The 22,080-nt window shown below is 42.8% G+C and overlaps 1 protein-coding gene across 9 annotated transcripts in view; it reads right to left on the bottom strand.

The window, feature by feature from the left end:
* Positions 1-3,226: 3,226 nt before the first annotated feature.
* Positions 3,227-22,080, bottom strand: part of TLE4 (TLE family member 4, transcriptional corepressor) — a 152,534-nt gene continuing 133,680 nt past the window's right edge. For all 9 annotated transcript variants that reach the window (XM_043890647.1, XM_043890648.1, XM_043890651.1 and 6 more), the window contains 9 exons: positions 20,749-20,881; positions 20,182-20,375; positions 19,604-19,680; positions 11,311-11,560; positions 9,618-9,865; positions 8,095-8,242; positions 7,224-7,374; positions 6,795-6,871; positions 3,227-4,915 (listed from right to left, as the gene is read on the bottom strand). In XM_043890647.1, the coding sequence (XP_043746582.1) occupies positions 4,808-4,915; positions 6,795-6,871; positions 7,224-7,374; positions 8,095-8,242; positions 9,618-9,865; positions 11,311-11,560; positions 19,604-19,680; positions 20,182-20,375; positions 20,749-20,881 (1,386 nt within the window). In that variant the 3' untranslated portion in view covers positions 3,227-4,807. The remainder of the gene's footprint in view (positions 4,916-6,794; positions 6,872-7,223; positions 7,375-8,094; positions 8,243-9,617; positions 9,866-11,310; positions 11,561-19,603; positions 19,681-20,181; positions 20,376-20,748; positions 20,882-22,080) is intronic.

Below are 22,080 nucleotides of genomic sequence, written 5' to 3'. Positions count from 1 at the left end.
AACCATTTGGGAATTAGCGTGGGCTCCATCTAAACAGAGTCAAAAAAATTACTGCCTAAATTCTCAACACCCAAACACCTCATATGTACTTTTAGTATGTGTTTGTTTGCGGCACCCAATTCAAATAAATCATCCCTTTTATGTGAGTTTAAGTTTCCTGTCAAAAGAACAGAAAACTTCTTAGTTCCAAATATTTTCATCAAACCACAATGTCAAGTCTAACTGGGGTGGGGGCAGTGGCGGTGGTTGGGGCTTCCTGCCTGAGGCAGTAAGATATCGGGGTCAGGCATGGGTAAATCTACTAGCCCACGGTGTGTCTTTGCCTCAAGTACACAGTGACTACTCACATGCAGGAACTCAACATACGGTATGCAATTGACTCCAGGAGTTTTAAAGATGGGCTGTGACGCAGAAGTCTCCAGGCTGGTTAAGTCATGGGAAAAGCAACAAAGAGGAGCAAGGTGAGAGCATCTGGAAGATTCCCTTTCCATCCTCCTTCCCACCTGCCCCACGAGGCGGTGGCCCCAGCTGCAAGTCCAGAGCCTTGGGGTTCACACTGACTTATCTTCTTTGGAAGACAGAGTTTGGGAAAATCACTTTTCTCCTCTGAAGCTCTGTGCCCTTCTGTGTAAATTCAGCATCCAGCCTGTCTAGGCCTGCTGTGAGATCAGCCAGAGCGACTTTGGTGAAAACACGTGCTTGTGCTTTTCCTCTGGACTGAAGGCAGCCCTGTGGGAACTCCCCTTCCCTGTGGGCCAAACAGCTAAGATCCCAGCTGAGAATCTCCTTCCCTGGGGAGAGGTAAATGAGAGCTCAGCTCTGCTTCTAGTTCCTATCTGGGACCCAAAAAATTCTGTCACTCGCTGCCAGAAACCCAAGTAAGACTAAAACACAACGTTCACACAAGCTTATAAGCAAAGTTAGTTCCTAGCACCAGAACAGCCCTGGTGTTACAATGTTATGACACATGAGAGGCTTTCTGAAGTGCTTGGGTTGTTAAAAATGAAAGTATTTCCACTGTCAGCTCTGAATGGAAGCTTGAACTGAAAGGCAGATAAACGCAATTAGCTCAAAACAAACAAAATACACGGATGGTGGCAAGACTACTTTTTGCTGCTGATGCCCCAGTGGGAAACTGAGGGGTGGTCAGACCCTAGGCTCACTGCTGACCTCACTCTATAGGTTACCCAGGAGCTGGTAGCTATAGAAAAGTACACCGAAGAAAGTCAAAAGAATTTCTTTGGGTACCCACATCTTTATACTTTTTTAACTGCTTACTTAATGCCAGGCAAGGTATTCCAGTACAAATTCCCTTACAACTGGCAAAAATATCAGTTGACAAATCCCCGAAGTTATATGCTGCCAGTCCAAGAGTGTTCAGCTGAGGATACAAAACTGGCTGTCTTGACAGCGGAGGGCATTGCTGGTGGTCTAGCTACTCAACGTCTTGCTGTATGTGCTTCTGTCCAGAACGCGGCCTTCTGAATGTGCCATCAACATCTCCTGCTCTCGGCTGTGGGGTCCCAGGACTTCATGGTTATGAGACAGCTTGAAACTGGGTTTCTGGATATCCCATGGCTGCAGAATACCAACCACTTGCAGGGTGTTATAAGCCTGTGGTTAGTTTCAGCACACACCATTCCTGGATAAGAGAGATCTTTTGCAGCTCACAGGTTACAAAGCCAGAAAAGTAGCAGCCACAAGGGAGGTATTTATAAACTTGAAGATGCGAGCATCTATCACCTTATGTTTGACCTGCCAGTCTTGAAAGGTCTTCAATCTGGGATTTTCCTTATTTCTAGGTAGTTCTATGTAAGTCAACCTTCAAGTCCTATACACCATTCTCTTCTTTCACTGAAACTAAGTTTTCCTTGGTTCATGGTGATTCTATCTGTGTCATTCTTCAGACCCTGCAAGGCCATACATGGAGTAAAAACTATGGAAGACCAAGTAATTAAAACATCAATAACATCAAGACTGTTATGCAATCAATCTAGGCCTGAGACTGATATCAGACACGTAAAAATCTAATCTGATAAAACCTCAGCAATGAGAAAAAAAGATGCCCATTTATTTTAAAAAGCTAGGATTGATTATGCATTCATCTCCATTTTTAATCCAGAATAAGGGCCAGTGCTTTGGCTCCTTATAAAGAGAAAAACTGAAGGCATCACAGATTGACCCACCAGGCACCAAACAAGAACTCTAACTCCTTGAGGCAAACATGTTCTTCTACAAGTGCCAACATAGTAGGCAAGTGTCATATTATTTGTGCCAAAATGATTTTTCTGTTACTCAAAAAATTGCTATTACTTTTAAAGAAATTTTAAGAAGGATAAACATAATTAAGCTAAGAATACTGTAAAACATTATCCTATCTGATATAGCAGCACTCATACCACTCACATTTGAAGTGTTACTTCCACGATGAAAACTGCTAAATTCTTAGCACCTGACCACTCAATACCTCATACAGCTACATCACTGAGACACTCCAGACCACCATGAGGCTCCCAATCTTCAGCTTTCTTTCTACCCAGTGGATCTATAAAATGATAGGTTTTTGAGTCCCAAAGTTTAGAATTCTTTAAGTGCTTTCTTATGCTGAAGCTTCACACACTCAACCAGGAGCAGCCCAAGGGATCTTAAGCTTTCAAAGACTTCAGTGTATCATGTTGGGAATGTTTTGCAAAGGCTGGAAATAGCATGCATGTGCTAACTCTAAAGCACCATTGGTCTCACAGAACTTTCTGTGATGATGGAAATGTCCTACAAATTTATGGAGTCCAACATGATAGCCATTAGGCACATGTGGCAAGCTGAACATCTGAAATGTAGTTAGTATGACTGACAAATTGAACTTTTAATTTTAATCAAGTTAAATAGCCACAAATGGCTAACTAGTGGTAACCATACTGAACAGCACAGCACAGTACAGCTCTAAGACATCAAGACTTCTGAGTAACAAGCCAACTTTTTGACAAACTAAAGAGGCAATCAATAAATATTTGGTAGCAACCTGTCATCAGTAACTTCTATCCACTCTCCCTTCTAGCTCTTCTCAGGAAAACAAAGACAGAATTAAAAGAGCAACAATAAAAAGCCCTCATGACTTTTTAACAACCTCCCTTGAATAAAACTAATAAGTCTTCATATATAGGAGTGGCATAGTAAAAAAAAAGAAAAAACTAAAGTCAGCAAAACAAAGAATTAGAAATAAGCATACTAGAAGTTACTTATGTTTAATGCTTAAAAGTCTGAATGCACAAACAATCTACCATTATAGAAGTACTGGTGGTCAATACAATGCATTAGAACTATGTACAATGCACAGTTTAGTATCAAAATCTTTCTACACTGTAGAGTTTTACGAAACTGTTAATGACATCAAACACGAAGCACTTAAGACACCATTTTGTTTTCTGCTACCACATTAGGAACGTCAATGGACAGTCCGTTTCAACTTGCAGCATCCATCCATTTCTAGTATGAAATTAAGTAATTTTCTACTTATACAATAAAGTTTATCTACACAGTTCTCTTGATTTTGATCCATAGCAGCAAAGGCACTGTACATCAGCAGATCCACAGACTTAAAAGATTTTTTTAAAGCATTCAAACAAAATAATAATAATTAAAAAAAGGAGTCACATATCATAGTTTAACACAACAACAACAACATAAAAGATAACAACAATGTTTCTGGCACAACGGCACAGCCTGTGTCCATTTCGGGGACATCCAACTAAGACATGGAAAGAACCGGAGGTAAAGAAAGCAAGTCCTCATCCCAGGTGAGAGTCCATTCTTCCTGGTTTTCAGAGGAAGGCCCTTGCAAATCCTCCTCTGCTGTCCTTGTTTTGTAAAAGACCTGACCTGCACAGTGGGAGGACTCCTCCCCTGGATCTGTGCCATTCCCAAAGAACATGCCAAAAAATAGCCCCTAATTTCTCTTAGACAAAACTGCCCAAAGGCATACATCTCCCTTTGCAAAGAAATGTGGCAAAAATATCCAGAAGGGATTTAGTTCTCCCTTTTAGGCCAAATTTGATTTGTTCATCTGTCTATTATACAATAAAAAAGGAATTAAAAACATATTACAAAGACACTTGTCAACAAGTCAAAAAAAGAAAAAAAAAAGAAAAAGTCCAAGTACTTTTATCGAGTATAATCTAAAGCTATAGATATATTTGTTAAAGTTGTCCGAATAGACTCAAATGAATATGTGGTCTGTCACATTCTAATTGTTTAAATTTCTGAACATCTTTTAAAATATGTAAAAACAAAAACAAAAAATCTAACAACACAGCAACATATTGCTTCCATATGTAATTATACATTTCACATCTCTATACAGTCATTAGTCTACATTTAGTGACATTTTTAATCAGTTATTTTAAACCTTCCTTTCCCCTCCTTTGCCAAAAAAAGGGGGGGACGGGTATCAAGTACAACGCATCTTCATTACCAATGCAGGAACAGACAGCTTTATTTAGTCAGTCATTGTTAGAAAGCCTTCTTTAAACAAAATAAATATATTACAGATATAATACATAATTAAAGATTCCTTTCACTGTTAAGTAGGGTTATCCATGATCTTCCAAGTAGATAGCTGAAGATTTTGATATCACAGGTTCTTAATGAGTATTCACAATTCAATAGCAAGGGAGGAAGTGGGGGAGGAGGGGCTGACTCCACAACTGCAATGAGTAATAGGAAATCCTTGGTTTTGGATGCGGGGGAACAGAAGGATGAGAGAAAAAAGTGCTACAAGGAGAAGGAGTCCATTCCGCATGAAGATTTGTCCTTAATAAATAACTTCATAAACCGTGGCCTTCTTATCCCCAGAGCCAGTGACAATGTATTTGTCATCCACAGAAATGTCACAGCTGAGCACCGATGAGGATTCTTTGGACTGGGAAAGAGACACACAAACACGTTAAAGACTGAAAGAAAAACCCATGAATATTGAGAGGCAGGACTGGAGGACTCAGAGCAAAAAGAAGCAGAGCATGTTCCCTTAACTAAAAAGAAGCCCCAGGAGGAAACAGCCCCTTAGTCCCTTTAAGGTCTATTCTTAGAAAGGCTGGGCCAGGTGCCTTCCCACTGACACTTCCCTCTGCCTCGGTACTGGGGCGGGGGCGGGGAAGACTGGGAGCTGAGCGCCAGGCAAGTCCAAGGTACAAGCGCCCTGCTGACGACGGAAGGCTTTGCTTCAGATCCTGGTCTCCAGCGAAGGGCAGTGTTCTCAGTATGGGAACCCTTGGTTCCACTCAGATGGCTTGGGTGTAGATGGGAGCTGCAGAACACTAGACATCATCACTTAACCTGTCTGGCCCTATTTTACCCGTCTGCCACCTCAGAGGGTTAGTCTCAGAGTCTAGATGAGGTTAAATAAGGGGGAACTGCACTGAAAAGACTATTTTTTTTGAGACAAGGAATGTAAAACTATTTCTAATATAAATCCTAGTTAACCCTCATGTAAAAACAGAACGTAAATTTGCAAGTGGGAGTGAGTTCAATAGTTAGGAGGAAAAATGTACCCCTCACAGAATTCCAGTACCACATCCAACTACACCAATTGCAAAGCATTCACGGTTAACTTTTAACTGTGCTAAATAAACAAACAAATCCCACAAGATTTTACTGGGGCTTTGAACAGGCAAAAAAAATAAATAAATATTTGACATGTAGATGCTAACCTACTACCACCATTTCTCAAATGTTCAGATCGCAACCTGAATTAAATACATTTTACTCCCCAAACCAGCAGATACAACACACTTATGATAAAAAGATATACTCTTAAAATACTTTCATTTTTCAAAAAAGTGCTGGTTGGGGACTTCCCTGGTAGTCCAGTGGTTAAGAATCTGTGTGCTCATGTGGGGACATGAGTTCCATCTCTGGTCCAGGAAGATTCTACAGGCTTTGCAGCAGCAAAACCCATGTACAACAACTACTCAGCCCACACTCTAGGGCCCCAAAGTTGCAATTACCAAGCCCATGAGCCTAGATCCCACGCTCCTCAACAAAAGAGGCCACCACAATGAGAAGCCTGCACACTGCAACTAGAGAAAGTCCGCACACAGCAGCAGAGACCCAGCACAGCCAAAAATAAATACATCTTTTAAAAAAGTGCTGGCTGGGACCGTCCAAAAGCTATGATACAAAAACTCCTCTATTACATTATAAACTCCAAGACAGCATGAATATGCTATTTTTGTTTTACTACCTTGCACAGTACTTTCACTCAATATATGCAGTTTTAGATTCAAATGAATTAATCTCCTCTATGATGACTTAATACCACGTGGTCAAGAAGGCTGCAAATCTATTATGCTATTCCTAAAACCACCTAGGAAATAGCATCCCAAATACATAAGGTTAAAAAGGAAATCTTTGACTTGCTTATGAAATTCTCACATACTAGCAAGAGAGATGAGACTTGTGTGTGTGTATCATGCCAACAATCCAGTTCTCCTACAAATAATTCCACAAACTACACAAAGTACCACTGAGTTAATAAAAGTTTATAAAATTAGTCCAAATTCCTTAGTTTCCTATAGCACTCTTTTTGGGGTAGTGGGGACAGAAATATTAATAAGATGCTAATTAGTATTCAAGCAAAATGCTCAAATTTTACACAAAATTTTTAAAAGCCACAGTGCAAAAAATGAAATTTCAGAGAAGACATGAAACTTCTAACATGTAAACAAGAGAGAGAACCACACAGCACAGAGAACCATGCGGTGAGCATACTGGGAGTGAAGGCTACACATGTGAAGCGTTACCTGGAATATACTGGCCCCATAAGGTGTTCTCCATGCATTCAGAAGGTTGTCCTTTCCCGTGCTTACAAACCATTTGCCTAAAGAAATAGGGTTTCAAAAAAGGCAGTGTTTATTACTCTTTGAGAATCCCAAGATTTGTGTTACAGAGCATCAATGATAACACAGAAAACTTACCTAATCTGAAACAAGTAAGTTTCTTTTCACTGGAAAAATAAAGCCCACTCTCACACTGTATAAATGAGTTATTTATACTTAGGACAGGGATGAAGTAGATAGACTCCAGAAAATGACACAGTATTAGGGAAGTAGGCGTGTGTGAGAAAGCAGGAGAATTCCGAGGAGGGACACACCCCTGAACTGAAGACCTGACTTGAAATGCAGCAGCAGGCAGGCGGAAGGGCAGACGGCAGACACAGGGGGCTCGCTTACCGCAGTGGGCGAACTTGAGAGACAGCACGCAGCTCTCGTGCAGGTGGAGCTGGTACTTGTCCGGCTTGGTGACGTGCAGCACCTCCACGTTGCTGTTCTCCATCCCCACGGCCAGCCACTCTCCAGTTGGGCAGTAGCCCAGAGAAAAGATCTAGAATGGAAACAGCAGACAATGACGGTGGCTACAGAGGATGCGCTTCCTTTAACAGGGAGGCGAGGCACTGCTTCCTCTGGGGCTACTACTTAAATGATGAAGGACATCAAGACAATGTGAATTGTGCAGGAAGAAATCAAAGGCAAACGTGTAACCCCAAGTAATGAGTCAGATGTCCACAATCTAACTTACTAATCAATTGTGAGAAATTCAAAGGTCTACAGAGTAATGGTTATGGAAATAAAAGTTTGCAAAAAGCTTGTAATAAACGAGATTAAAAAAAAAATCTGTCAATAAAATATACACCATTGTATTCTGACAATAAATAATAAAAGTTTCCTTATCTAATTCAGCGTCAAAAGTGACTGTCACACGGTAAAGGCACTGCTGCTGGAGTCTCTCATGTATCTCACAAAGTCGTGGGTGTGCCAAGTCACTTCAGTCGTGTCCGATCCTTTGCAACCCTATGGACTGCAGCCCACCAGGCTCCTCTGTCCATTGGATGTTCCAGCAAGAATACTGGAGTGGGCTGCCATGTCCTCCCCCTCCAGGGGATCTTCCCAACCAGGGATCGAACCCGCATCTCTTATGTCTCTCGCATCAGGAGGCGGGTTCTTTACCACTCGTGCCACCCGGCCACGTGGTGAACGAACCGCTGCTCAAGTCTCTCACATACCCACACAACCCGGTCTCTAAGACGGCAGGGCCGGGCCGCACCTGGGAGGTGAAGTCGTGCTGCTGCAGCTGCCGCCCCTCGCGCAGGTCCCAGGACCGGACCGTGTTGTCCAAGCCGCCCGTCCACAGCTTGGTGCCATCGTTGGAGATGTCGATACAGCTGGCCCCGTCCGTGTGGCCCTGGAACTGCCTGAGGATGCCAACATGGAGAAAAGTCCTTGAACTTTGTAAGTTTTTAGGTGAACTTAGTTTAGAATTCCTCAGTCATCAGTTTCACTGCAGGCCTGATTGGTAAATGTCCTTTTGGTTTATTAGGTTTTCTATTATTCAAAATAATAACAGAGCATATATGTAGAGAGATTAAAGTTTAATTGAGATGCTGAATCTCTTGCACTTTTTATTTATGAAAACTTAGGAAGTACTCTTCAAATTACTCATATGCTAAAACATGACTGAAATAACTGATAGGAAAAAGATGTCCATCTGAAACAAGAGAACACAGCTACATGAATAAGAATTAATCAAATATACCATCTGAGACCTACTCTATCCTTGGGATATGAAGGAAGGAGAGAAGGTAGGAGGATGTAGCAGATCTTTCCCTTCTGAAAGCTCTGGGGGCGGGGGGGGGGGGGGCAGCATAGGAAGGGGCAGGACAAATTCTGCCATTGAGCAACAATGCAACCATATGAGGCTGCCCAAGGAGCACGTAAAATGTGTAAGAAACGGGTGCTGGGGGTGGGGATTAGAAGCAGTTCCTCATAAGAACCTTACCCTAAAGGGAAAAAAGTGATGACTACTTTGTTTTTGGAATCACTCATAGAGTTGCATCCTGCAAAATAAGTTACAGATGGACGGCAGGGGTCTCCTCTCCTTCACCCTGTCGCTGGGCTCCATCACAATCTCCGCAGACCCGTCAGCGGTTCACACCTCTTGTCTCCTGCTCTCCCAGGTGTTGATGCCTGAAGATCGCATGTGCTTCAGGGCTTTTCCTATCAGTGCCAATCCTGTATCACCTCATTTCTACACAAATACCATTACTTCTATTCCTTCTGGAAGGTGGGACTAGATCATCTAAACCTTTTCAGGGTGAGGTACACCAGACGCAACACCTGGGCCCAGTGTACAAGCTCAACGATTATTTGTCAAAAGGAAAGAATGTGTCAGATATACATGGCACCAAGGAGACAGCCACACACGGTGAACCTTCTCAACGAGTGTCTATCAACAAGGATGGCTTGTTAGCACAGATGGCTAACAAATTATAGGTGTCTAATAAGCTCATGGACACCTTACATGTATTAATTATGTAAAATCAACCTCATATTTTAAAATGTGAATTGGATGTGCTTAGTATAATTCAAAAAAAAAGAACAAAGAAGTCCTTATCCAATAAAGTTCAAATGGTGCAGAAAACAAGATTTTACAGCATTTTAAAATGGCTCTCTCCTCTTAACAATTTGAGTAAGATAGTTGTATTTCATCTTTTTGAAAATACACACACACAGCTCCCTGGCACAGCACAGATAAGTCCTCGGCCCTGGCGCAGGGTCCTGCTGACCCACCTCACCAGCGTCTGGTTGTGCAGGTCCCACACGGCGATGTTGCCGTCGCTGCAGCAGGAGAAGCAGACCTTGGAGTCGGGGCTGATGGCCAGGGCGTAGCAGGCGGGGGCCGAGGACGTCAGCTCTGCCTTGATGCGCGGGGTGGGAGCCGCCAGGTCCCAGATGGACAGGGTACTGGCTTCCCCTCCCACAATTAGGGTACGACCATCAGGGAGCAATCGGCAGGAACGGATGTAGTTATCCCTGTTCTGTAGAGACAAAACCCATCAAGAGGTTACTCATGAGGAAAGGAAAACAGCATTAACATGAGAGCAGAAATCCATAAAAGTATTGTGTTCCCTCCTGGCTTTAATGAGCCATTTTCACTTATGACAATGATAAAGTGGATTAATGCTAGCAAATTACATGAAATTAAGGAAGTACTTAAACTTGATCTACAAAATTTAGTACTGAGATATTTAATCTTAATTAGCATGAAAATACAAAGATGTAGACCCACTCCCACCACCAGCAAGTCAACCAGCCGCCAGAGTCATTTGCACCTACAGACTCAGCAGCCCTCATCACCCTGGAGCAGCCAGGCCTGGAAACTGGGTACAGAGATCTGGCTGCTGCAAGGCCCTGCTTCTCTGCCGCCAAGAAAGTGCCAAGGACTTAGACACCTTGCAGTCCCTTCCGATTGCCAGGCCCAGCATTACCTGGCCGAGGGACACTGTGGGCTTGATTAAGCAGGCCCAACCGGAGGCAAGGCTTGGCCAAGGTGTGTTAAGTGACAGAAAAAAAGACAAGTCCTCAGCTCATGAGGTTAGGGGAGTCTTGTGTAACTATAGTAAACTGATTTAGCTCTGTGCTGCTGCAAAAATTCTCCTGTCTACCCAAGGAAGAAAAATCAAACTGAAATTTCTTAAGTAACTGAAGGACGAATACCCATGAGACAGATAAGGGGGTAGCAAGCGTTTATCATCGGAGAAGGCAATGGCACCCCACTCCAGTACTCTTGCCTGGAAAATCCCATGGACGGAGGAGCCTGGTAGGCTGCAGTCCATGGGGTCGCAAAGAGTCGGACACGACTGAGCGACTTCACTTTCTTTCACTTTCATGCATTGGAGAAGGAAATGGCAACCCACTCCAGTGTTCTTGCCTGGAGAATCCCAGGGATGGGGTCGCACAGAGTAGGACATGACTGAAGTGACTTAGCAGCAGCAATAGTAGCATTTATGACATGAAGTATTAAGTTGCTTGTCTTCAAAAAGTGACAGATTTTGATAATTGGGAGCACTCTCACAGAAACCACCATGGGCTCTTAGTCTTTTTTTTGGGGCTACCGCCAAGTGGCATATGGAATTTTAGTTCTCCAATCACGGACTGAACCCATCCCTCTAGTGCAGAGTCTAGTCCAGACTTCCAAGGAAGTCCTGTCTTAGTTTTCTTAAACTTTTTTAATCGGACAGGAAAACAAGTAAAGTGCCTGCTCCCAGGAACTGGGGAGGGTGAATGAAAACTACTGGAGTACCTGCCACATGTGATGAACCAGATGAATCTACCTGGAGTCACTCAAAGAAGACAAGAGGCGAGTTAAAAACCACAAACCACTGAAGACAGCCACCCACTTAGGATCAATCTGCATGCTGTTGGTACATCCAGCCTATTTTGTGAATGAAGGCTTAAAACATGTTCATTCATGCTCACTCACCAGACAGTCGAGCTGAGAGACGGGGCTCTTGTTGCCAGGGTGGCTGATGTCCCAGACCTTGACGCAGCCCTTCCCACCTGTGTACACGTGTCGCGTGGGGTTGCTGATCGTCACTGCGCACACCACCTCCCCATGATTCAGGGTGTTGATCTGGCGAGCGTGTCGGGGGATGCCGGGGCCGATAAGGGCGTCTGGGGGGAAGGGGACGGGCTGCATCTGACCATCTGCGGTAACGTGGAAGGAGTATGCCCTAAGACAGTGGGGAGGAGACAAGACAGGAAAAGGGAGAATGTGAAAAATGTTACTTAACTGATCACTGCAATGAGATGAGAAATAAAACATTTTCAGAGCTACTTATGATTTGCAAACAGGTCAAATTTAATGAATATGGTGGAAAGAACTTAACTTTCAGAGCTATAGAGCTAAGTCTCTGATCAAATATCAGGTCAGCTCTTCGCTACCTGCTGTATGACACCAGTGATGACGCAGTCTCTATCTTTATTTTATTTATTTATTTATTTTTTTATTAGTTGGAGGCTAATTACTTCACAACATTTCAGTGGGTTTTGTCATACATTGACATGAATCAGCCATGGAGTTACACGTATTCCCCATCCCGATCCCCCCTCCCACCTCCCTTTCCACCCGATTCCTCTGGGTCTTTACAATGGAGTGAATGCTACCTATACTTCTCAGAGAATTAAATAAGATTACCAATGCCCAGTATACTATCTACACTTCCAATGCAAACTGGCATTGCCTTGTAATTCAGGTGATTCAGAAGCCTGTGATAAAATTTTAACCTATAGATCACCTCACTCCAATCAAGTGACTTACTAATGAAAATCAATAAGCTCAAATTATGAACTTTTAAGGCATTACAATGCTTTAAGCCTACATGGTGAAATAGCATATGGGACACCAAAAAGAATAAAAACATTTTTTTTTGGGATTAAGTTCCATCAAACTTGACAATAACAAATCCCACTAATTCCCAATGGAATCAGAACCTAAAAAGCCTCCTGTGTGACTGCCCCAGATGCCCACCTGTTAGTGCGTATCAGCAGCTCCATTTCCAAATCATTTCCAGGGAAAACCCTCTAGTTGTAAAAGCATTTAGTTCACTTAAGTTCAAGCACCTCCCTCAGTAGACACCTCTATTCTTAAGGCACTGAATTCAGGGAACAGATGACAAGTGAGCCTGTTATGATGCAAGTTGGGTTCCAGGAGGCGGGAGATGTTGGCCGTGAGCAGGAGGGAGCAGGGCCTGTCTCAGGGAACGTCACGGGCAGCAGCCCACTTTGGAAATGATGTCATGTTCCTTGGCATGGAGCTTTAGAATGTGCTCTGTTTACGGAAAGGAGTTTATGAAAGACATACCAAGGAAAAGCATTTAGGGGTAGACAAAGGACAGGAGCCTGGATCTATCAGGAAGTTTTAGAATCAAAACAGTTTCTAGTTCCTTAGTGCAAAAGTCTACAGAATAGCCACAGGCATCCAAATCTGACCCATTACTGAGAGAATATCATCAACAACATCTTGATAGTCCCCAGAAAGGACAAAGCTGTGGAAGATTTAGGGACCAGAGGGCAGAGGGCTTTCCCTTGCTCTGTAGACTACACTGAGAACTGGGATGTGGAAGAGAAGCAGTATGTCAGATTGCTGAGGGGGGAAGTGGTGGGAAGCTGGGAAACCAAGAAATATATTTCTTTGGTCAAAGCAGCAGGACTCGGAGACGTGTTGGATGTGTGGCCTGGGAGCGAGAGATGCTGAGAAGGGTGCTCAGGCTTGGAACCAACTGACTAGCAAGGCTACAATATGCATCAGTGAGGGTGACAGGGAGGCATAACCAAAGGGGAGACATGTGGGGAGGTAAACAGTATGGTTTTCTTCAACTTGAGGGCAGGTGAGGAATCAAACGTCTCAACCGGAAGTTGAATACTGTGATTCAGAAGAGAGGTTAGGTCAGAAAGATCACTGTGTGCTCATCCACAAAGTGTCGGTGAGAGCTGAAGCTAAAGGAGCAGAAAAGGGTAAACCTGGGGCAGACTATGCAATGAGCAGACTAGACACAGAACTTAAGAAAATGCTTACAACATTTAGGGGACCCCAGCAAGAGCAGTCAGAGAGAAAGAAAATCAGGAGACAGGATAACATGCAAAGGTGGCACAGATGGTCAGTAACTTATTTCTCGGGTATCCCAGTGCGTGATGCACTTGATGCAATGAAGAGAAAAAAACCCCGCATATCCCCTGTTCCCCTAAAGTTACATTCTGGGCGCTGGGGTAGTTGGCAGATGGGCTGAGGGGCTGATACACTGGTGCATCAGTGAGATACTCACATAAATAAAGCTGTCATATGGTCAGTGCTATGAACAATGGAGAATTTGACAAGGTGAGAAGAACAGGGAAAATTGCCCCATTTGGGCCAATTGGGCTGCAATATAAAGAACAGATGTTAAATTACCTTGGCCAAGAAAGGAAGATGATCTGAGGAGGAAGAGGATGGTCAACTGAAGGCCAGAGGGAGATAGAATGTTTATACTACTCAGTCAGAAAATAGTTACTAAATAAATGCCCAATATTTGCCAAGTACCATCAGATGGTGGGGAATCAGAGGTGAACAACATAGATAAAGTCCCTATCTCCAGAGCCTACATCCTAGAAGGGAAGAGAGATAATATATAAGCAAATAAATAAATAACCTCAGACAGCAGTTCTCTCTCTCTCACACACACACACACACAGGGTTTCAGATAAGAGAGACGAAAGGTGCACAGTGAGGTCTGAGATAGCGTACAAGCTGAGCCCTGAAGGCAGGACGCAGTCTCACATATAGAGAGGAGGAGAGTATGGCAGGATGGGAACAGCAAATCTGAAGTTCTAGAAGAAGAGCCATGTGAGGAGGAGGCCAGCAAGCACTCACTGGAGAGTGAGAGGCTGGAGGAAGAGGCAGGATCCATGTTAAAAAGGCCTCAGAGGCAATGTTGTGGACTGTGGGCTGTTATTCTGAGCAGAACGGGAAGTCACTGGAGACTTCTGTGTAGGGCAGGGAGTGATGCAATTCAATTCATGTTTTCAAAGGATCGTTCTAGTTGTTGGATGAGAAAGGATTGTAGAAGGAGGAAAACCAGTCAGGGGACTAACGTGGCAATCTAGGGGAGAAGCTAGTATCCTACGCTTGAGAGACAGTAAGAAAGCTGGGAAGAGATTTGCAATTCCAAAGATTTCTGTGGCTGCGTAGAGGCAGAGAACGCTGTTCTCGATGGCATGTGGGGCTCATGGAGGTGACACAGTGGAGAGTGATGACAAGGTCTTCCCTGGGCTCTATTAAGTAGATAAATGATGTCAAAGAGGACAGAAGTTCATTAGAGATGATGTGGTCTGAGGCCTGAGATGAGGTTACGGAAGGGCTGACCTTGCGTACCACTGACACCCAGGATGACGGCAGCCTCTGAGTGGAGGAAGATCCCAAGCCAAGTGTAAAGTCTTAATAACAGAGATATCTCCCAACAAGGCAGAAGCAGGGGTGGAGACTCAGGCACACATCTGAGATGGGTTGGGTTTTCACATGAAGGCAGAATGAGTTCAGTTCTGGAAGACACCGGAATGGAACGGGAGGTGGGGAGGGCAGCACAGCCTTTGTAAGCCTGCCATTGGCTCCGAGGAAGGCTGATGGGAAGTAAATCAAAGGGCAGCCCATGGAGCGCTGCAGGTGGAGAGTCTCCTCAGCAGAGAAATTCTGAGGGGAGACAAAGGCTAATGGATTTAGCAATTAAGAGGCCATGAAGTAAATCTTAAAGAAAGCAGGAAGATTATTCCAGGTTTGGAGATGGTGTTATACATTCTTAATGATAATCTCCTTGAAAAGATATCCCTTCACTCCCCTCCAGAATAACTAATGATTTTTAAAGAGCCTTGAGAATTTAAATAGTTAAGAAACCAGGCACATAATTTCTTTTGAGGTTTTCAACATGACATTCTTCAACTCAACCCCAACGTCTCTGTGAGCACCTACTATGTTCTTGGAACTCCCTGAATTAAGAATTTCAAGAGTCTACTTGCATTAAGGGTATAATGTAGCCCTCTGTTTAATATATATATATATATAAATGATACTTAAGACTGGAAAAAAGAAAGCTATAGTACATATTTATTATCAGATTTCAACAAACTCTAATGTGTAGCTAGCAACAAGTACTGGAACGTGTAATGAAAGCCAACCTTTCTAGAAATGAGAGAGGTGCAGGCTTAAAAATCCATTTTTTTCTCTATCTAATTAAATGCATCAATACTCCTTATTCACATATTCTGATACAGATGTCATGCAGAGATACAAAATCAGGTAAGATGTTGGCCTTGCCCGTAAGTGGCTTATAATCTAGGAAGTATGATGAGAAAAGTATAAAAGTGGTTACAACACCAGGTGCAAGATGGAAGAATGAAGTTCTGTCGTGGTTTAAAAAGCAAAAATAAACTTTACGTCTCATGAGACATGGTACTGGAGATGGATTTTAGAGAATGGAAGGATTTCACCAAAGAGAGAGGAAGATGGGAAAACCCTTCCAGGTGGAGGGAAACAGCTCTAAAAGGATGAGGTGAAATGATTTTGGGAAGTCCTGGATTGGTTTGAATTCAGGAATTCAGCAATGAGACAAAACAGTTAAGTGGTGAAGGAGCCAGCTTGATAAAATCTCTCTCTCTCTCTCACACACACACACAATGTACGAAAGGTCAGCCTGAGAATTTCACAAATAGATTTTACTGAAGAATGCTTGTAGGAGGAGGAGCAAAGCCACTCAGAATAAATTTGGTAGCTAGGAGTACAACAGATAGGAGGAATAGGAGACAATTATTCCAATAATCTAGATGAGAGGCAATGGGGCACCTGAAACAGGTAAGGAGCAGGATGGCACACGAGAAGTAACAGCGGATATAAAATCCTATAGGACTTAACTGGAGAGAAGAGAGGAAGAAGCCAATAATGACAGCGTCTGAGCACAGGGGAGCAAGGAACAGAGTACACTGAAAACCAGGTAAATCTGGAGAAGCACTCTGTGAATATAATAAATTTGCTCTGCAAGTAATACACACTCAAGATGCCCAGCTGAGATGTCCAACAAATCACGAAAATAGAGGGCTGGAAGTAACAGGTGCAGGAAGCCAGAGAAATACATACATACACTCAACTCTCTCTCTCTCTCTGCCCCCCACCCTCTCTACCCCATCTGTCTCTCTTTCTCCCTCTCGGCAGATGAAGCTACAAAGAGCTACTACAAGTGGTCTCCAAAGGAGATGGTCAAGAGAAAGGAAGTTTGGACTTCCTGACAGAACTATACTTCAAACAATTCAGACATCTGCAAATCGACCTGTTTAAACCATGTGTGTTGAGGACGCTATTTTACTTGGATCGTCAGATTTGGATGAAAACCCAGCACAGCTCAGAAGGCTCTTGGCGTCCCCACCCGTACCTCCTCCTCCTCCTCCCTCTGAGAGGGGCCTGGTTCTGTAACATCACGCTCATCACTTTCAAGCTTCATGACACCTTCTCCAAGTACCTGATGTCTCACAAGACTGAACTAGACCCTAAATTCACAAAGAAAGGTCTGGCTGTTGCACTCCATGTAGCATTCAGTAGGACAGAAGATTGGGTTCTGGGAGCACATGAACCCACTAGTAGTAGGTTAACCAGCCAACAAATAAAACTTGAGAGTTTACTGTGTGCCAGGAACTTGTCCTATTTTGAAAAATCTTGCTTTATAAAAACAAATAAAAACAACAGCAGAGAAGAATTTCTGAATTGTGAGCAGCTTAAAACCCATAAACCTGAGACCTTTTGTTATGGCTGAAGTCACATGCCATTTCCCACAATATAATTAGTGCAATGGTTTTAATTGATTACTTTTATATTATTTATAAAAGCCTCATATAAGTAGCATGTGAGGGAAAAAGTTCACTTTTGGCTGATGTTAAAATTAAACTCTGTTGTCATTTCAGTTACTTATTGAGAGGAACTTCTGTTAATTCACCAGAATAAACAAGAGGATCCAATGTGAATTAGCAAGTAAATGCTATTTTATTCATTAGTTTGGAACACACATTTAATTATAATTTGTGATACTATCTAGCAATTTTTCTGTAAAAAAACACAAAACAAAACAAGGAGAGAGAGGCACAACTGTTTCAAGTCCTTCTAAAGAAAAGCAGTTCCTTTGTGTATGTGATGAAGAAGGCTGTTAGGTGCTCTATTATGTTTTATGTTTTAGCACAGAAGATAGTTTTCCTGTTGGAAAACATGCACGAGTGTCACAACTCTCCACCCTGTGATCTAGAAGCCATGTTACATCATCTCTTCTGTAAAAATCTACAATAAAAGTATTTCTCTCTATATGCATACTGAGTGCTAATATGTATGTCTTGGTGCCTTGTTAAAGACACACAAAGATAGGAAGAGGGAATCTAATATGCTCAGTCTAATCTTCTTGCAGTATCTCTGCCTCCCACTATGTTCTATTGCATAAGCAATTGAAAAACTGATAATAACCTGGGCAAAGCTCAAGGGGAAATAATGCAGCAGGTGACTGAATAGTCACTGTAAACCAAACACTGTACTAAACCTCTATCATATCATCTCATCCTCATGCCCTTATCAGGGAGGTACCAGCCCCGTTTTTAAAGATGAGCCAACTGAGGCTCACAAAGTTGAGAAACTCTGCATAAAGTCAGCTCCTTCCTAGTGTCAAGCGGTAGAGTCAGAATTCAACCTTGGCTCTATCACACTCCAGAACCCAACCCCTGTTGAACACACCATGCTCTCTTTGGGGTTTCCTGATGTCACTTGCCAACTGCATTAGGTGTGACCTGGTAATTCCAAGAACAAAAACTCTTAGCCATCCTGTTACCCACCAGCCCTACTGAAAGGGTGACGCACCACCTCACCTGGAAGTGGTTACACTACAGCTCTGGGTACCCCTGCCTGGTGACTAGGCAGTAAGTCCACACAGTACCTGGAAACAGACCACACTGCTCCCCTCAAGAAACCTCTCTATCTCCACAGATTTATATGAAACTTGGAGGCATTCAGTTTATTTGATTAATCCTTGACCTTGTTGTTTAGTCACTGCTTGAAACAGACCAAACTTTCACCTTCAGTTACACCAGGGTTCTTGGTCAACAAGACTTGTCAGTCAATCAACAACTATTTGCCGAACACACACAAATACACAGAGTTTTATGGTAATTGATATTTATACCTTCAACTCTCAAGGAACTCAAAGTCTAGTTTGCCTTGACTCACTTATTAATCAGTCAAATATTTACTGAGCAATCTGGCTATGGAACCAATACTGTGTATGATGCAACAGGGAAGTTTAGGGTAGAGTCTGCAGAGAAGCTGCAGAGGAAGAGCCAAGAACATGAGACATGAGGTGGAAAGTGAAGGAGGGGTCAAGGTCAGGCATGTTTAATGCTGTGGGGCCGGCAACACAGGGAAAAAAAGAAGACAGGCGGGAAACAACAGGGTGAGAATGAAATCCTGAGAGTGCAGCAGTGAATAAACCAGCAAGAGGAGGTCAGGGAAAGGGGAGGCTGGCACACATCTTCAAGCATTTCTTGAACAAGCATAAACTGTGAGCCCCCAAGAGCAGAGAACGGTGCATAGGCAGTAATAAAAATCAGGTGCACTGGGTTAAAATGAAGGATAAGGAATGACACATGGGAGAGATCAGCACGTACAAGAAGAGGAACCACCGCTGTGTGTGTTTCACCTTCATGGCTGGAGGGGGCCATGACTGCAGAGGCTCCAAATACCCGGTTCACAGGACAGGAAGCCAACTGAGCAAGCCACCTTTTCCAGAAACACAAATGAGCTTCTTTCTTTTCAGCCTTTGAAGTTTGACTTGTCTTTCCCTAACATGCTCTAATTTTGAGCATCTAGGTTTGCACATAAGATGACTTTTTTCCCCCAAGACAATGAAAAAATTGCCTTGAAATCAGTAACAGATGTAGAGAAGATCTGACTACTAGAGATGCCCCAGCAATTTGCATTTCCACATCAGAAGCTTGAGATTTTAAATTGAAAATCTAAAACCCCACCTCATTACCTCTTGCCTTGTGCTAAAAAGAAAAAAAAAAAAAAGAAAAATATTCTGAAAAAAAAAACACCAAAACCCCACAACTAAAAACCCCTGCAAGCTGAAGGAACTTTCCAACACTGCCCAGTAGCTCTCAGAGTCTAAAGCGCCAGTGAGGGCCCAGACACACAGTGAGCACGAGACACAGGGCTTGGTACTCACGGCTTTCCTCCTGGAATGCCTGTCAGGTTTGGAGGTATCGCCGGCACACGCATGTGATGGTGTGGATCAAATCCAACCTAAAAGTGTTCCCAAGCAAGGCAGCAGAAATAAACATAGTTACATTAACTCATTTCATCCTACTCAGTACCTTTCCAAATCCTAGGAGAATAGACGCTTTTAAATAGGATTTTAGAGATAAATATACAAGTATTCATTGATGAGATGACAGGAGGATATACATGATTTCATGGTCACATACTTGGGGGTGGAACAAACATTAAAAAAACAGTATTATTATTGAAGCTCATGATGCAAATAAAGGGGACCTATATTTATTATATTATCTGTCTACTTCTGTAGGTTCGAATTTTTTTTTTAAGGAATATAACACACAAAAACTGCCCCTATCTTATGAAAGAAAATGAATCGTACAATATAACGACATGCAGTTTAATTTATAAGTAAGCACAGGTTGCTCCATAGATACCTCAAGCTATAAAAACTACCCTAGGTAAAAATACGCATGGCCATTTTCTGAGCTCTGAAATATTTCTATTCTGTAGAAGTTCACAACATACCACTGGTGATCTCCCGTAGGCGGCGGCCGCGGCAGCAGCAGCAGCAGCCGCGCTCATCTGCGGGGAGATGTTATGTAGCCCCGCATAGGCAGCTCCGGGGCTGGTCAGCTCCCCATTCATCCCCGCGTGCGGCACGATCCCAAACGGGGTTGGGTATGGACAAGGTACTGCCATGGGGGTCCTTAGGCTTGAAGCTACAGACCCAAACAGAAGGGAGGAGAAAAACCAAGGACACACACAGGAAATAATAATGAGGGCTAATGAATACAAGGAGTAACACGTTCTTACATATGTTAAGAAATAGGATCTGTAATTCAAATAAGCTTATTCTAATGTTCGCAAAAGTCATTCAAGCTTTCGTCAAGGTTCAAACATTCGCCTTAATTTATTGAACACCTACTATGTGTCAGACAGGGTAAGTGCCAGGTGCTTGATTCGGACTAAAAAAACTCACAGCCAGTCCATGCTGATCACTGTACTCTTAATGTATTACACTCTTTAAATTGCTCTAGTTTCTTTAAAAGCAGGAAGCATAAATATGTACACAGAAACTTTTTTCTGACTAACCCAAGGGGTCGACTCCTGGCGGTTTTCCGGGAACCGGCCTCAATCCGGGAGTGGAATTACTGCCTGGGGTGGGTGCATCGGTTCGTGGAGTAGGGGTATTGGACTTCGACACAGGAGTAGTAGATTTTTCATTCTAACAAGAGACATAATGGGATACACTGGTAATTAGAACACAATTTTAACAATTATGTTAAACATTTGAAAAGGCAGAGAAGGAGGAGAGGAAAAAGAAATGGAAGATTCTTCAGCATGGGCCTCTCTTTTTATTAGTAAAGAAGAGCTAACAAAGAAACAAAAAGTGTTCCCTGAGACCACAAAACCAATGTTCGGGAGGACATAAATCAGAGCTGAATTTGGGGCAGAGGAGGCCATTTCCAGGAAACTGGTCTGAGTCAGACAAAGGCTGACAGTTCGCGATGTCCCGATGTGACAGGCCACTTGCTGGTTGCTCTAAGACTGAGTAGTTTCGTTGGGTTCCTGATGGATTGTTCATGCCACAAGAGGCGTTCCTGGTTAACAGGTCCCCTTAAAAAAGAACCAAGTCTGAATCATCACAGAGATCAGCACAGATGAGCTGCCATTAACAGGCCAGAAGGCCAAGAGAAAACAACAGAAATAAACTAAATCCAGCCCTGTACCAGACACAGCCTCCAAATTTGCAGAGAAACTGAGGAATTTTCTTTCTTTCAACTGTGAATTCAAAAGGCTATTTGAAAACTGATTTTTTTTTAACACTATGTTATAAGGAAATAACTGGTGAGGAAAAAGGAAGACACATCACATAAAAATGCAATTAACTACACAGCCACAAAAGACGGGGCTACAGGGAGATTATCCTGACTTGCAAGCAGTCTCATTTTTTGCATTTGTGATTTGTGGTGTGACTCAGGACAGTCTTTTATAAATGACAGATTACTTTTTAGTTAGGAAGGGAAAATTATTGCAGTCATATAGCTTGATAATTCAAAACAAAGCTAGCAACAAAATCACATCCAAGCCAAAAACTAAATTTACCATAAACCACAGATGACAAAACCATCTCTGTAACCCCAATGTGTATATCTTCATCTTCGCTGAGACATGTTTCTCTACATTTCCCCATGTCCTTCCCCCATCCTTACAAAAAGACTCACAAAACAAACATCCATCACCAAGTCACTGAGCCCACTCTGTTTCAAAGTACCTCTGCCAATTAAACTTGAATACTGAACATATATATATACTTAGTGATCAAAGTCCTACGGAAAAATGAAGAAAAATAAAACTTTAGAATTAATTACAATTAATCATCTGGAAACAGGCAATGCAAAGAAAGATAGTGAAAGTGAGGAA

This window comes from Cervus elaphus, chromosome 29, assembly GCF_910594005.1.
Source record: "Cervus elaphus chromosome 29, mCerEla1.1, whole genome shotgun sequence".
Lineage (NCBI taxonomy): Eukaryota > Metazoa > Chordata > Mammalia > Artiodactyla > Cervidae > Cervus > Cervus elaphus.
Note: the sequence above shows the minus strand (reverse complement) of the source record. Positions and strands in the feature narration are given on the sequence as shown.